The sequence below is a fragment of the Haliotis asinina genome, chromosome 15 (assembly GCF_037392515.1).
Source record: "Haliotis asinina isolate JCU_RB_2024 chromosome 15, JCU_Hal_asi_v2, whole genome shotgun sequence".
NCBI lineage: Eukaryota > Metazoa > Mollusca > Gastropoda > Lepetellida > Haliotidae > Haliotis > Haliotis asinina.
In genome coordinates, this window is record NC_090294.1 from 9,245,705 (window position 1) to 9,260,459 (window position 14,755).

At 37.2% G+C, this 14,755-nt stretch overlaps 1 protein-coding gene across 1 annotated transcript in view; it reads right to left on the reverse strand.

The window, feature by feature from the left end:
• LOC137266172 (PDZ domain-containing protein 7-like) overlaps positions 1-14,755 on the reverse strand; it is a 55,599-nt gene that overhangs the window by 27,792 nt on the left and 13,052 nt on the right. Inside the window, exons 4-5 of the mRNA XM_067801658.1 lie at positions 13,635-13,784; positions 5,133-5,307 (exon numbers count right to left, since the gene is read on the reverse strand). Of these exons, the coding sequence (XP_067657759.1) occupies positions 5,133-5,307; positions 13,635-13,784 (325 nt within the window). The remainder of the gene's footprint in view (positions 1-5,132; positions 5,308-13,634; positions 13,785-14,755) is intronic.

Below are 14,755 nucleotides of genomic sequence, written 5' to 3' on the forward strand. Positions count from 1 at the left end.
AGTCCTCTCAAAAAGAAAGAAAGATCTTACATATATTACACCTGAACAATATTACAACCAGTAGAGAATTTTAACTGGTCTCATACTGCTACAGCTAATCACATTCACTTTAGGCAACAGTCTACAGAACTGACTACACAACCTGACACACGAGAGGAATGTAACAAGTCTGCAACATATCTGCAAAAATAATGAATGTTTCCAACAGAAAAATGTGTTTTAGCTATGAATATGTATGTATATTGTTTGTGAGATGTAAAGAAATGCCTTTGGGTTATCAGGTCCACTCATCAGGCCATGCTGGCACTGCTTCATCCGCACAAGAAACATCCCAAAACGTAATCAATATCAAAAGAACTACTTACAAACCTTGCATATCTATTTAAAGGATGCCAGCCAGGGAGAATCTACAAGACGAGGCATGAAAATCTGCTCTTGTGTTGCTGTCACTGTGCAGGAGAGATCCATTGTTTAGAGCACCTGTGTGGTACCCTCTCCAGATAGGATAGGAAGCGTTAGACATGACATTCTTCAACATCATCACTGCCAAAGTGCACTCTTTTTCAGGGGAGGGAAAAGTAATGTAATTCTTTCTTATATTGGTACTTGATTAATGAACAATGTTGTGAGGTGGATCATTTGATACTTAGTCAAACAGGGATCAAGATCTTTATCTAGTATGATGAGATCCAAACCTGGAAAAATATGTACAATAAGATTTCATAGGAAGAAAGATTATAGTGGTATAACGTATAGTCCAACATTATGGCTTGTATGAGTTTGCAGGTGTCTGTTTATTTGTGCATGTGTGTGCGCATGCATATACGTCTGAGTTTCTGTGTGCCTCTGTGTGTGTTAGTTTGTCTGGTTTGTACACTCCAGACTACAGTGAGTAAGTGAGTGAGTTTAGCTTTATGCAACAGTCAGCAATATTCCAGCAATATATCAGAGGTTCATAATAATCAATTCTGGACCAGACATTCCAATGAATCAACAGCTTCGATCTGTGCAAATGGGAACCGGTGAAGCGAGCCTGACCAACCATTTACGTTAGTCACCTCTTCTGACAAGCATGGCTTACTGAAGATAAATTCTAACCAGGATCTTCATGGGTTTCCAGACTAGAGCTTTGCATGAGCTCAAGAATGAGGACTATTTTTTCGGACACACAACTTCTTTATCCTGTATAAGCAACGACTGGATGAGGACTAATTTTTACGGATATTCAACTTCTTTATTCTGGATAGGTGACATTTCGACATAGATTCTTCAATTTGTCATTGTTAGTCAAATGATGAGCTCATAAACATACCCTGAATGAGCTCATAAACATACGCTGCCAAATTTTAGCAACAGATACACTGTGTCTGAGCCTGCTTTATCCCTTATTGCTGAGCCTCAGGCAGAGTATCAACTACCATCTACCAACTACCATCTTTTGGTATGACATGGAGGATCAAACCACCTATTAGCCACAGTCTGGGCAGGTGCTCTATCCACAAGACCATGCAGGCAGTTAGTGATGCATGTATACTCCCATCAAACATATACAGATTCAAAACCCAGAATCATGGGTTTCTGTCTAGGTGAATGGACAGTGATTCTGTATAGTAAGAAATGATGCTAGTCTGCGCTACCATGCATCTAACTCCCAGGGCCCACTTAGTACTCTGATCTTAGTACTAAGACTATCTTAAGCCCATGTTAGAGAATGTGAGTTCCAATCATCATAGTGTATATATCGCTTTGTTCAAGTGTGCCCAGAATACACTCATGAGAAAAGAAAATTTATCTTTCCTTGAAAATATTTTAAAAAATCCATGAAGTCAACAAAGAAAGTGATTCAGATGGACTTTCTCAGCTACACACTGATACAGTCGTAAACCCATCACCCTCCCACTAGCACCAGGCACCTACTGATTAACATCTCGAAACTATCCAGATTGTCTCATAGAGGTGTGAAATAAAAGCATATACATGTTACAAGCACTGAAATATTTTGACCAAGTGATAGCCAGATGGGAGACATGACCTTGTCCCAGGGGACATAACTGATAACAGCAAACAGTTTCTAATGACATACACCAGCATATTGGCATGTAAACATCATTTGTCCATATGACTGAATGAATTCACTGAGAAGTGAACATAATAGTTTAATATAGTCATGAATAGTGGGTAACATATAAGAATATCAGTTAACAAATCACAAAATGAAGTGTTATTTATAAATTCAGTGAAAAAACAACAACATTCTTTGACCTGTTTGGACCAGGTTTGATTCATAATAATCACCTGTTACCACATAAATAGCAAATTAGAGAAAAAACGTGTGGACTGCTACCTTGCCTGGCGTGAACATATTCTATTTTGCATACCCTGCTTCGATGGATAGAGCCCAAATTCAAGTATATACACTCCTTTTTCAAATTCGTTTGTTATGATTATTCTGTGGATCTTAAATCAATCATCACCTTACATCAAGCACTCAATAACACATATATTTTCCAGAAATACGGAAATTTGACTAAACAATCTCATGAATAAATGTTCGGTAGACAGGCTTTGCATACATGAAAATTTATCAAAAGTTCTTTGAAAGGTTTGAGGAATTTACTACCATCTAAAAAATCCCAATTAAATCCTATAGCTGCAATTAATGTGTTGAGAGCTACTTGACACCCCATTCTACCCAGTGTATATGTGAGATATCTCTCAAAGTGTCTAAGGCTGGTTCATGACTGGACTAATCAGCCATCACTTCAGATATGTGTGAGTCTGTGAGGGAGTTAAGTGACAGTTTCCATGGATGTTTTTCTGGACTTATCAGCATAAGAACCTTCTAACTGCTCAGGAAAATAAGCAGCTGATAACAAATTCCCTGTAATCGGTGTGGATGTCAAACAGTTTACCACTCAGGACGTGGAATGACTCTCCCATATTTTGTTCTTTGGCACCAAAGAATCCTGATTTTGTCTGATTCTGTCTATCTGGATATCTTTAGAAATTCTTGGTGGGGGAGTTTGCTTTTCACAAGAATAAATCCATGGAATTTGTTTTCTTGATATCTGACTCATACCATGACTGGATACGACTATCTGGATACTTTTTACTCACGAACTCTATTTCTGTAAATAAACAACATTAGAATGTTTTGACTTATGTCACACCTTGCATGGGTGAAATACCTGTCACAGTATCAATTTAGATGAAAAATAGGGCTCCTGATAATAATTTTATCTACTGCATGAGTGATTTATAACACAGATAGTGAAGTTACACTTTGGATATTCAACATATATTAACTCCCTTAATTAACATTTGGCAAGGTGTAACCTCTTTTTTATTCATTTATCACAAAATAAACTGGGCAAGAGAGTTCATTACTGTGTAATATGTGCATTCATTCTGTAAATAAAGATCTCTAAAAACAACAGGTATGCAACACCTGTATCATTATATAGTGTTGTCATAGTTTGGGTTTTGTACATGAGCAGTTGTAATGCTGTGACATGCAACATCGTCATGGTGATTTATTACATGTTGCAGAAAATATTCTGAAAATAACGTGAGTGAGTGAGTTTGGGTTTTATACCGCTTTTAGCAATATTCCAGCAATATCATAGTAGGGGACATGTAAATTATGGGCTTTACACATGGTACCCATGTCGGAAATCGAACCCGAATCATGGGCCTGACAAGCAAACATGTTGACAAAAAGGCTACCTCACTGTCCTGAAAATAACACGAACACTTTATGTATTGGAACAAATAAGGGAACAAATAAAAGAACAACGTCTGCTATGCTATTTCCCAAGTTCTATGCTTGTTTTATGTTGTACTGTGGGTGAAAATGAGGAAATATACAACAGGACAATTGCATCTTCATCTGTTCCCTTATTTGTTTCTATAAGTATATATCCAGATAATTTGATACCCTACATACTTGAGACTCATGTGTGTGGATTTCTGGGCATGCAAGTTCTGGTGTTATATGCTCACAGTAACATCTGTGCATTGGGTAAGATAATTAAATTGCAGGCGAATGTTATGTGAACATCGTTTACAAATTCTTAAAAAATATTTTCTACAAAAGTGTGAACTGTAAACATGGAACTATCCTGTTCTACCAGTAGCACAAATCATGAGTGAATATCAAGGTCAATACAGTCTTGAGAAATATGAGTTGTCTGTGTTAGGTTGGTGTGTGCTGGTTCTTACAGGTTGAACTAAACCACAACAACAAATGATGTACTTGTTATAACATGAATACACACTGCCATTTAGAAACTGGTAAAAATGTAACTTTTGTTATATTTGGGATTACACTTTCTTAGTTCAGTTCAGATTCTAGTACTTTTGTTGGGTTCAGTTCCATCCAGGATTCAAACCCACACCCTCAGTGTTAGGCATGATTACTGGTACATGTTCACACACAGACCTTTCTGGTGTCATGGATGCATATGAACACTCAAACCTCAAGTAGAAATGTATTTAGTGTTATGGTTCATTACCTCAAACATTAGGAACTGGCTGGCCAGCTGAATTGTGCTATTGCTTAGTAGGCACCCACAGGTTTACTAGATACCTGGATTCTTATACAGGTACAGCAGTGAAAGTTCTTGCATCATGTCAGACATAAATATGAAAATGACATCATGACAACAGTCATGAACAAACAGTAAATATTTCACCATGTGGTATTTTAACATGGTCATAATTTGTGGACGAACATCCAAAGTATTGGTTTTACACTGCAAGTCTACCTGCATTTAGCAATATTCAAGCTTCAGTTGAAAGTTGATACATTTAAGAAGCCTATGTTGAGAAAACATCAGTTTGAGTGCACAGAGTTCTGCACTGATGAGCAAGTGGTAGACGGGGCTATCAATATTTCAGGGCCTTAGTGTTGATTCAGCATCACAGACGACATACGGCATATTTACTAACTTGGAGACAGTGCCTGTGTATTGATTCTTTAAATGTCATGTCATGGGACAAGCTGATTGAGCCTTCTGTTGGAGCTGACTGCACTATAAGCAGACACAGCATGAAGTAAATACTGTCAGAACAGGTTCACTCACTCACTCAATTACACTCACTCAAGTGGGTGGACAGACAAGAAGACTTACCACAGAACCTTTTCACGTGCAAACTTCCACTCCGGTAGTTTGCCCACCCTCTTTACCACCAATTTGAGGCGGTCAGTGACAGTCAACACCCTCACTGCACTGCTGCACGCTGCGTTCTCTAGACTGATGTTGTTTGCCTCAAGAATCTGATCACCAACTTCTAAACCAGAGGCAGCTGAAAAGTAAAACATTTTACTGAATATTTAGGACTTATATTTTGATGATTATGTCTTATTCATGCTTGAAAAAGAATAGTATATCACAAATATATAGTGTAGGTCAACCTGAGGAGGGTTTATTGCACAATAAAGTAAGTGAGTGGGTGAGAGTGAGAGTGAGAGTGAGAGTGAGTGAATGAGTGTGAGAGAGTGAGAGTGAGTGAATGAATGAGTGTGAGAGTGAGTGAGCGAGTGAAAGTGAGAGAGTGAGAGTGAGTGAGTGAATGAGTGTGAGAGAGTGAGTCTCAGTGAGTGGGTGAGTATTGAGTGAGAGTGAGAGAGTGAATGAGTGTGAGAAAGTGAGTGAGTGAGTGAGAGTGTGAGAGTGAGTGAGTCAATGTGTGTGAGAGAGTGAGTGAGTGAATGAGTGTGAGAGTGAGCGAGTGAGAGTGAGTGAGAGAGAGTGAGTGTGAGTGAGTGAGTGAGTGAGTGGATAATGAGTTGATAGAGAGTTCAGAATGAGTTTTAAGTAAGTGAACATTTTGAGTAGTATAACCAGGGTATCTCAGGTAACATTAGAACTGATGATGAACTTCCCGTCACAGTCTGGCTGTCAAAGACCATATGTACAGCTTAGTACCTAGGCAGTTCCTGATGGTTTGTTGGTTTGAATCCAAATCACGCACCGAGCTGTCATAAAAGTGGCAATCGTAAAGTACTGGAAATCAATTGTGAACAAATCACGTCTTCAACACAATTACTACAAAGGCACAGTCTCCAGCTGAAAAACGTGATATCCGTATCCCAGAGTTCCTGTCATCAAGCCCTGAACACCACTCGACACACGAAGCTGACAACTAATACAAGTTGTTCAGCCCATAACTATACTGAACCTGCCTGCATGAACGGGAATGTCCGGGATTGAAGAAAGATCTTCCCTGAAGCATGTGGTCATAAACTATTAATAAGAAGCGAATGAATGCAAACAACTACCTTTACTACCAGTGAATACCAATACAGTAATGACAATCCATCTCATGTAATGGTTTTCAGTTGAACACACTTCAGAACCCGTCCCATATATTATTACTGAAAATAATCTAGTACAATTATAAGTTACCTGTATCCCAGTTGATCCACCAGGCGTGACAATGACACAGACATAGATAGGTGTTTAATGATACGTGTCAGATATTCTCAAAGCTGTTCTACAGTCATTAGAGCAAAGGAGTATATCCTGTTATAATTTCTATACATTTTGAGCCTGTGAGAAGTTTTTCACCAGAAGGGTAATTGTTATGGAGACTTTTTCATGACTGGGTTTCAGTGACTCAGTCTCCCTCAGCTTGGGCGACATTTTGGGCCCTTCCATATCGGAGAGGTTATCAAGGCATCTGTCCCTGAGTATAGACTCCCCCAATAACTGCTCCAGGATAATTGCCCCTAATTACATACTACTCAAAAGACTTTCATTTTTGTATGTATAACAGATTCCTATAATGACTCCCCGGGAACCAAGGGCATTGGGGTAGCCCAGTGGTTAAAGCATCTGATCTTCAAGCTGAAAAACCGGGTTCGATTCCCCACATGGGTTCAAGCATAAAACCCATTTCTGGTGTCCACACCATGATGTTGCTGCAATATTGCTAAAAGTGACATAAAACCCAACTCACTCCACGTGACCCGTTACTTTTCTTGAATAGAAAGTTGGGAGCTTCTTACCATGAATACACTGGAAATCATTAGGGAGTGCGTGTGTGGGGGCCTGCATCGTTTCAGGTTGGTAAAAATTTTAAAGTATTAAAATCTTTAACCCAAAGACAACCTATTATTCAACACATTTTGTATTCCTATTGCTATGGCGTAGTAATGCATTGATCTTAAATTCACCCTTGTGGCACTTTTCAAACAGGCTGTTCACCATTACCTTTTCATCAATATGCATCTGCACTGGATCTATATTAATATATCTCTCTCTTTGTTTCTGGACATGCATACTGTATTGTTTCACTACAAGCTATCCAAATATTTGTATAATACTTTGCTTGTATTTCTTGCCTTTAGTCAGTTGTTTATGATGTGTTATCTTTTTTATGCATCCACTGATCCTTGTAAAATGACATGAAAGTTTGGCTGGGGCCAAGGAAAAGGTAACATTACATTTCACATTGCCAATCAAAACCTTGAAATCATGTTAGGCTATAGCATTAGATAATGAATACCGACAACATGTGTTGAAATGTTTGATATTGATTGGACAAACAATGATAAACACATGTGTGATTGATTTCTGACTGGGTCAATATGACCTGTAGTATGCTTTTATACCCTTTACACTGAATACCTATCTCCCATTACATCAGACCAGACGATTGGTCCGGCAAAGTGACCAAGGTATAAACCCAGACACCTCAAGTAACAGACTAAGTAGTACTGGTAGACACATGGAGTTGATCTGCTGTTGATAAAGGGAATATACTCAATGCATTGATTGTTTATGCAGTCTTATACTTGTGTATACTTATACTTTAGAACCAACTTAATTTCAATGACAACTCAACCCTGAGTAAATTTCAGGTTCAAGATCTTCAAAGAAATTTGTTTGTCAAGCCTTTCTCCCTCATTAACTGAGTTCTTTTCTTATAAAAATAAAACAGGATATATATTCTAATATCAGTTCAGTTGACCTTTGTGCCATTTGCTGAGAAAATCAAAGAGTTTTTTTCTGTTTTGAACGACCAAGGAATACATGATGGAGACACAATATTGAAACTACTAATGATTATTAAAAGCAAAGATTACATCGTGTTTGATGTTATTCTATTAAGCAGATCTTAACTTATGAAAAAGTTCAGAAACTGTCTAGCCATATTTATATCTGTCATGGTATGCTTGGGAATATAGGAATTATTAATAGCTTTGTTTCATGAAAGATGAATAAATTTATAACAATGACAGTCCACAATCAATTAGGCAGTGAGGAGAATAAAGGGAGACAAACCATTCAACTGCTGGTGTATTTTGAATTTGAGCACTAACTGAATAAGAAGTGCGAGTGAGTGAGTTTTGATTTATGTCGCTTTTAGCAATATTTCAGCAATATCACACCTGGGTGCTCCAGAAGTGGGCTTAATACATTGTACCCATGTGGGGAATCGAACCTGTGTCTTTGGCATGATGAGCGAATGCTTTAACCACTAGGCTACCCACCACCCTTGAGCAATAAGGAAGAAAATCTATTCAGGGATAATTTTCACAGATATTTATTTACATAGACATGTCCCTCCTTCTGCAAATATTCTTCAATTTTTATAGCCAAAATAAAATATGAATCATTTAGTGTAATCAGGTGAAAAGGTACTCCACCTATCACCAAGAGCTTCACACCCAAGTCTATTGTTAGCTAAATTATTTGTGTTCAGTAGTACAATAGCATCATGATCCAAACCTAAGCAACAATAGTTGCAATAGTAAAATCAACATATACTCATTTCAGCCACATTCCATTGGAAAATACAGAAACTATCAGCCCTAACCAATAAATACACAATCGTAGCGTCGATATCAGGCGTGGTGCCCTCTTCCCACATGTTGCTGTATGGATTGGTCACAACAGCTGCAGCTACGCACAAAGACTTGATAATACACAACTGCATCTATACATCTTACTGATTCCATATATGGTAATACTGGAAATCAATTAGCATTTTTAAATAGAGAGTTAATGTGAAAGTCAATAACACTGGGCATTTTGTCTGTACATGTAGATGTTAATGGCTACAAACTAAATTCCTACAGATACGATAAAATATATAAATAAATAATGAAAAATGAGTGTTTCTTGGTATGCAGATATTATTACTGCAAGTAAACTTTGAAGTTGCATGAATGGAATTAATTCCATGCTTATGTTTATGAGGACAAACGGGATAAGTTTTATTGCTAGACATATTTAAAGAAACATTCTATTGTATTTAATGGCAATTTAAAAAAATCAATTATCAAATGCTATTCAGGAAGTTCATGGTCTGAATGTGTACTGGAAGACCTAGAAACATTGACACAGACAAAGACAGAGTGTACATATAATACGGATGTGATATAATCACTGTATGACATGTGTAGAACATGGAGATGAGCGTTATGACTTTATAGCTCTGTGCATGCATTGTTTGGAGTTGAAGTGGTGCTTATACCACATTCAAAATTATTGCACAGTGATATATGTGCATGAAGCTACATCTGAGTGTACATGTTTCTGCTTCTGCTTAAAGACCACATATACTCTTGGGGGTGCAAATGTATAAATCACTCATTGACATAGTTAAAATGAAACCCTGTATTTAAAACTGCTCATTTTGATCTTTAATTACCTTAAATTGACCTTTTTGACAACAGTGCACAAATCTCAGCCGCAAACGAAATTTCAACCAATCAGAGCGGTGCGTCTCCATGATGTAATTGTAGCTATAGATACGACGGTCTATGCAGAATTCATCTACATTTCAGGGGATAAACTATTTCGTTTACAGGTTTGTACAAACCTGAAATCATGACAACTGTTGTGAAAACTGAAAGCTATATGTTCTCACAATCTACTATCATTAATTTTATCTCCTGCTTTGCCTAGTTTCCGAGTTACAACCCTTGTTTTCATTCATAGACGATTCTGTCAAAATCACTTTGTCTTGGTAGGTTGTAATCCGTGTTAGGTGGTATAAACCTACATGTTATTTGTCATCATTCACTTGATGCTCAGTTACTAAATTTATAACAGGTATAATTAGTGGTAACCCCACTTAGATTACCCGACAAAGACCCCCATTTGGCATTGCTCCTATAACTATTGCATTTTGTTTTGTTGTCGTAGCATTCAACATAATCATTGTTTTGGTCATGAAGTGTAATAGTACAGACAACATATACTAGGGTGTGCGTGCGAGTTATGATTTACATTGTCAAACCATACATTCGATACATAAGTATCATCAGATCGCTTCTTTTTATTAAGTTTCAAAATGCATATAAGTATGATTATAAAGTAACTAGGCTTATAAAACCAAATATAAAAACGTACATTGACAAGTGTCTACATACTGGTGAGTGAACGTTTACAAACCAAATGAATTTAGCAAGTGAAGAAATTTATTGCGCAGTATTTTCACTTCGACCCCCCACCTCGCTTCAATGGAAGAAGTCGTTATATTACAAGTTGGGTCATGATTCAAATACATATTTAACTACTAGTAGAAAGTAGTTTTGATTTTCTAACTTGAAGAAAACAAACCATAATCGCATTAATTCAAACGGAATTAGCCCACGATTTTCAAAAATGTCGGTGCCCTTTCTGAGGATAAATGCTATTAAAGTTTGTTTTCACCGAATTACAAAATCAAAATTACTTTCTACTGGTAGTAAAATATATATTTGATTGATGGACAATAGGATTTTGCATGACACAATTTGCGGGCGAGAGAGAAGCTGAGGTTTTTTTTAGCAACTTTTAAGCGCTTGGTATTAATTAACCACAAGGTTTTTTTTATAAAAAATGGTGTTCCGTTTATGACTAACCAGAAGTCTTTCATATGCAGTGGTAAAAAGTGTACCAAAAAATGAGTTTATTCATTCTTTAACTGAATGGAACAAGAAAGTACGCCTGAAAATTGGACCCGAAAATAATTAAAATCAATCAAATTTTACAAATTTGAAACCAGTCACCCAAACCAGCAAAAATAAGGTACACAACACAACTATGATCTTTTTACCAAATACCTGTCTTTACCATTTCTACTTTGTTGGACTTTCAACCAAAAATCAAACATAGGTGTATACTTGCTTTTAGATGTCAGGGTAGACCAAACAATACTGCTTTTATAGTACTCGCCAAGTGATATCAAATGCAACAGTTTAACATACATTGTACTAAGACACAGTATACCATCCCTAATCTAATGAGTCCATGTACTTTTTACAATGAGCACCAGGCAGGGTAACAACAATTACAGTCATTTAACATCTTTCAGCTAGGGATCAAATCGTGGACCTTCTGCACTCAAGGCATATTCTCCATCCACCTGACCACAGAGTTTAATTAATGATAAATATATAGCAATATGCATTTATAACTATCAGAAACAGCTGACAAACGATATTGGAAAAATCTGCTATTGCTCATAAAACTAGTTTTGTACATCAGTACTTCTACCAGTATTAAAACAAGGCATGACACAGCTGAAGATTTCTATTCACTCAGTCTAAGTAAACTTAGTCTCAGTACTTTTCGCTACACTCCACTACTGAGTCTAACAAAACCTAGTAGGAGGTTGCATGAGGCAACCCTTGAGCGACCTATGACGGTCCAATCAAATGCGAGAAAGCCTAATGGATTTAACCAATCATACAACAGCAACTGTTTAGGGTTTGGCAGGACTTAAAAAAAAATTGGTAGTGATTGACATTGATCCCTCAATAAATGTAAATCCGCATAAAAGACAGGTATTTGGCCAGCAGTATATATGCTAAGGGCTTTTTTATGACATAGTTACCATTAACTAATATTTTTGCAAACTAACATCCTTGAATATTGACAGAAACACAATTTTTAGCGACTGTTTACTCACTTTTGACTGTATTATAGCATGCTCCATGTGCATTATCCAGTAGTGGTTGTATGGAAAGTAGTATTCGGAATCGTTCGGGTACAAACCTTTCTAAGGTAAAAGTTTTAAAGGTATGTGTGAATGTCCACTTTCGTGATTTGGTAAGCTGAGGTCTGATTGGTCAATCTCAAAGGTTACCTGATTACTAGATTTTGTTAGATTCAGTAGTGGAGTATAACGAAAAGTACTGAGACTAAGTTTACTTAGACTGTCTATTCACTATGTTTAGTGCCCTTCTGAAAAAAATAATAAAACCCAATAAAACCCAGCAATGATACATATACACACAAAAAATGCACTTCAAAACTGATATGAAAGTAATATTTCCCTTATCTGGCACCACATGATATGAAGATAGTCATGAATATTTATGTTCCAGCTGAAACAATGAAATGTAGTGTAAATGGATGTCTTTTTCAGAGGATGATTATCCTTAGAAAAGCTTCATCACTATGTCCACAAAAAATATTTCAACACTTTAGTTTTACTGGGTCTCCCACTTGCATGAATTTTATCTGACTGTATGTGTATATATCTGTAAACTGATAGTTTCAATCATCTCAGAACACTGGCAGACTCAGGACCCATCTCAGTTACCCTCACATCTGAGGCCTCTGACCTGAGGTGCATAAACACTCTATCACTTGCCTGTCTCTATATCATATCTGTAATTATTTTTCTTACACTAAACACTGTAAGGAGTATAGTGATTCACTGCAGGTAATGACTGTATCCCAGATTCAACTATGTCCATACTTATAATACAATTGCTCAGTGGTTTTAAAACAAAATAAATTTAAATTTGTAACATCAACTTCATAAGAGGATTAATTAGATTTTAAACTTTTACAATGCGTGATTACTTAGATACAATTACTTTTACTACAATATCTCAATATTTCCATAACAGTGATGTGAGATATGCTATTTTCCTACACACTCATTTGAGACTTCATGAAGGTTCAAATCATGACCCTCCTTATTACCCAAGCAAAGCTTTAGTCACAGCACTTCTACATGCTGTGTGACTGTTAGAATAAGGTGTCACAGCAATGAACAGTTCTCTCCAGTAGCTTGTGTGCACTACTGAAAAGCCACACAATACACACCCAGTGATGGCATATTGGCTACTGTTATTTTACATGAAAACAAAAAGGGCACTTAAAAACAACTTAATACTCAAGTTTCCCACAAGTATGGCAGCTCTGTTTCATACCTGAATGACTTGATGAAAACAGACAACAATTAACCCATGTACGATTTACAAGTTAGGACAGGATCCCAGCAACCTTTGCTTGTTGCCTGATTTTGGTATGTCAGAATTACTGTCCTTGATAGCATGACACATATCTGATAGTAACACTGGATTGTCTGGTCCAGATTCAGACTTTCACAGACGGATGCCACATGACTGGAATATGACTGACCACAGCACTTAACAACAAATACACATAACATTGGGTAATACAACTCAGTCACAGCGTGTATGATTATAAACATTATGTCATTATAACCTGGTGAATAAGGGACTCAGAATATAGATCAGTCTATCAGGAAACAGGCTCAGTAACTGGTAACTTAGTAAATGAAGAATATTAATAGTATCACAGAAAAGTTGTATTCAGTCAATCCAGATCTACCCTCAACCAGTTGCCACATATTTGAAGTGTCTACATTAAACTCACCTGCTGTGGACCCGTCGTCAACCTCGCTGACGAAAATCCCAAGTCCGTGTTCCGAGCCCCCTCGTATGCTGAAGCCAAGGTTCTCGTCTCTATGGGGTATGACAATTACACGCAGGTCCGACCGGCCATTGGGAATGCTTGACCTTACAGCTACAAAAGAGAACACTTAGTTACACAAGCCACCATGCTCCGACCCATACGGCTCTGCCACCACAATATCACACCCATTTTCTGCCATAAATGTGTTTTGTTCAACACAAAAACATGCTTTGAATGCATTGACAGGCACTGAAGGACTGTGAAAGGTTGATCTCACAAGCAGTCTATTGCAAACCTCCCTTTATTGAGTAGCCATAGGTCTGTGAGGGTGACCATGCTTCAGATATAAAGCATGACATGCTATGCCTTGTATCACTCATTTGCCAATATACTAGTCTTAGTACTAGCATTATTTTCCCTACTGCCTAGCCCTCCCTGCAGTGCTAAAGTCCTAAATGAAGCAAGTCTAGATTTCCTCAGGTTCAGGATGAATCTTCCATCTCATTTGGGCTGCTTTTCAGAATAAAGTGATTATTTGTTACCATCAAAATTATATATGTTCAGTGACTAAACCAATATGTCTACCAATACATGAGTACATACGAAGACACAGTGTATTGGGCTAAAATATTTGTCCCCATTACAGGACTAATATGTGCACCGAATGAAAAAGCATCATGTTCTTGTTACCTCTGCACGTGAGTGAGTTGGATTTTACAATGCTTGTAGCAATATTCTGGTAGGTCACCAGAAATGAGCTTCATACATTGTAAACATGTGGGGAATTGAACTTGGGCCTTCAGGATGACAAGCGAACGGGTTAATTACTCCGCTACCCCACTGTCCCACCATCACACATGAAGCAATCAAGGGTTGATATTTCATTTCATATATGGTCCATACACCTCATGCTATTTGAAGGCTTTATTGTGCCGTTCACAATAATCAATTCTTGTCAAATTTTTACTATGCGTGTTCAGTAGAATGACCTAAGTAACAAATTATGATAAATATAGTAATGAAATGGCTAAACACTTTTGATTACTTATCACATGGACTAATGCTGTATATCTCAAATATTG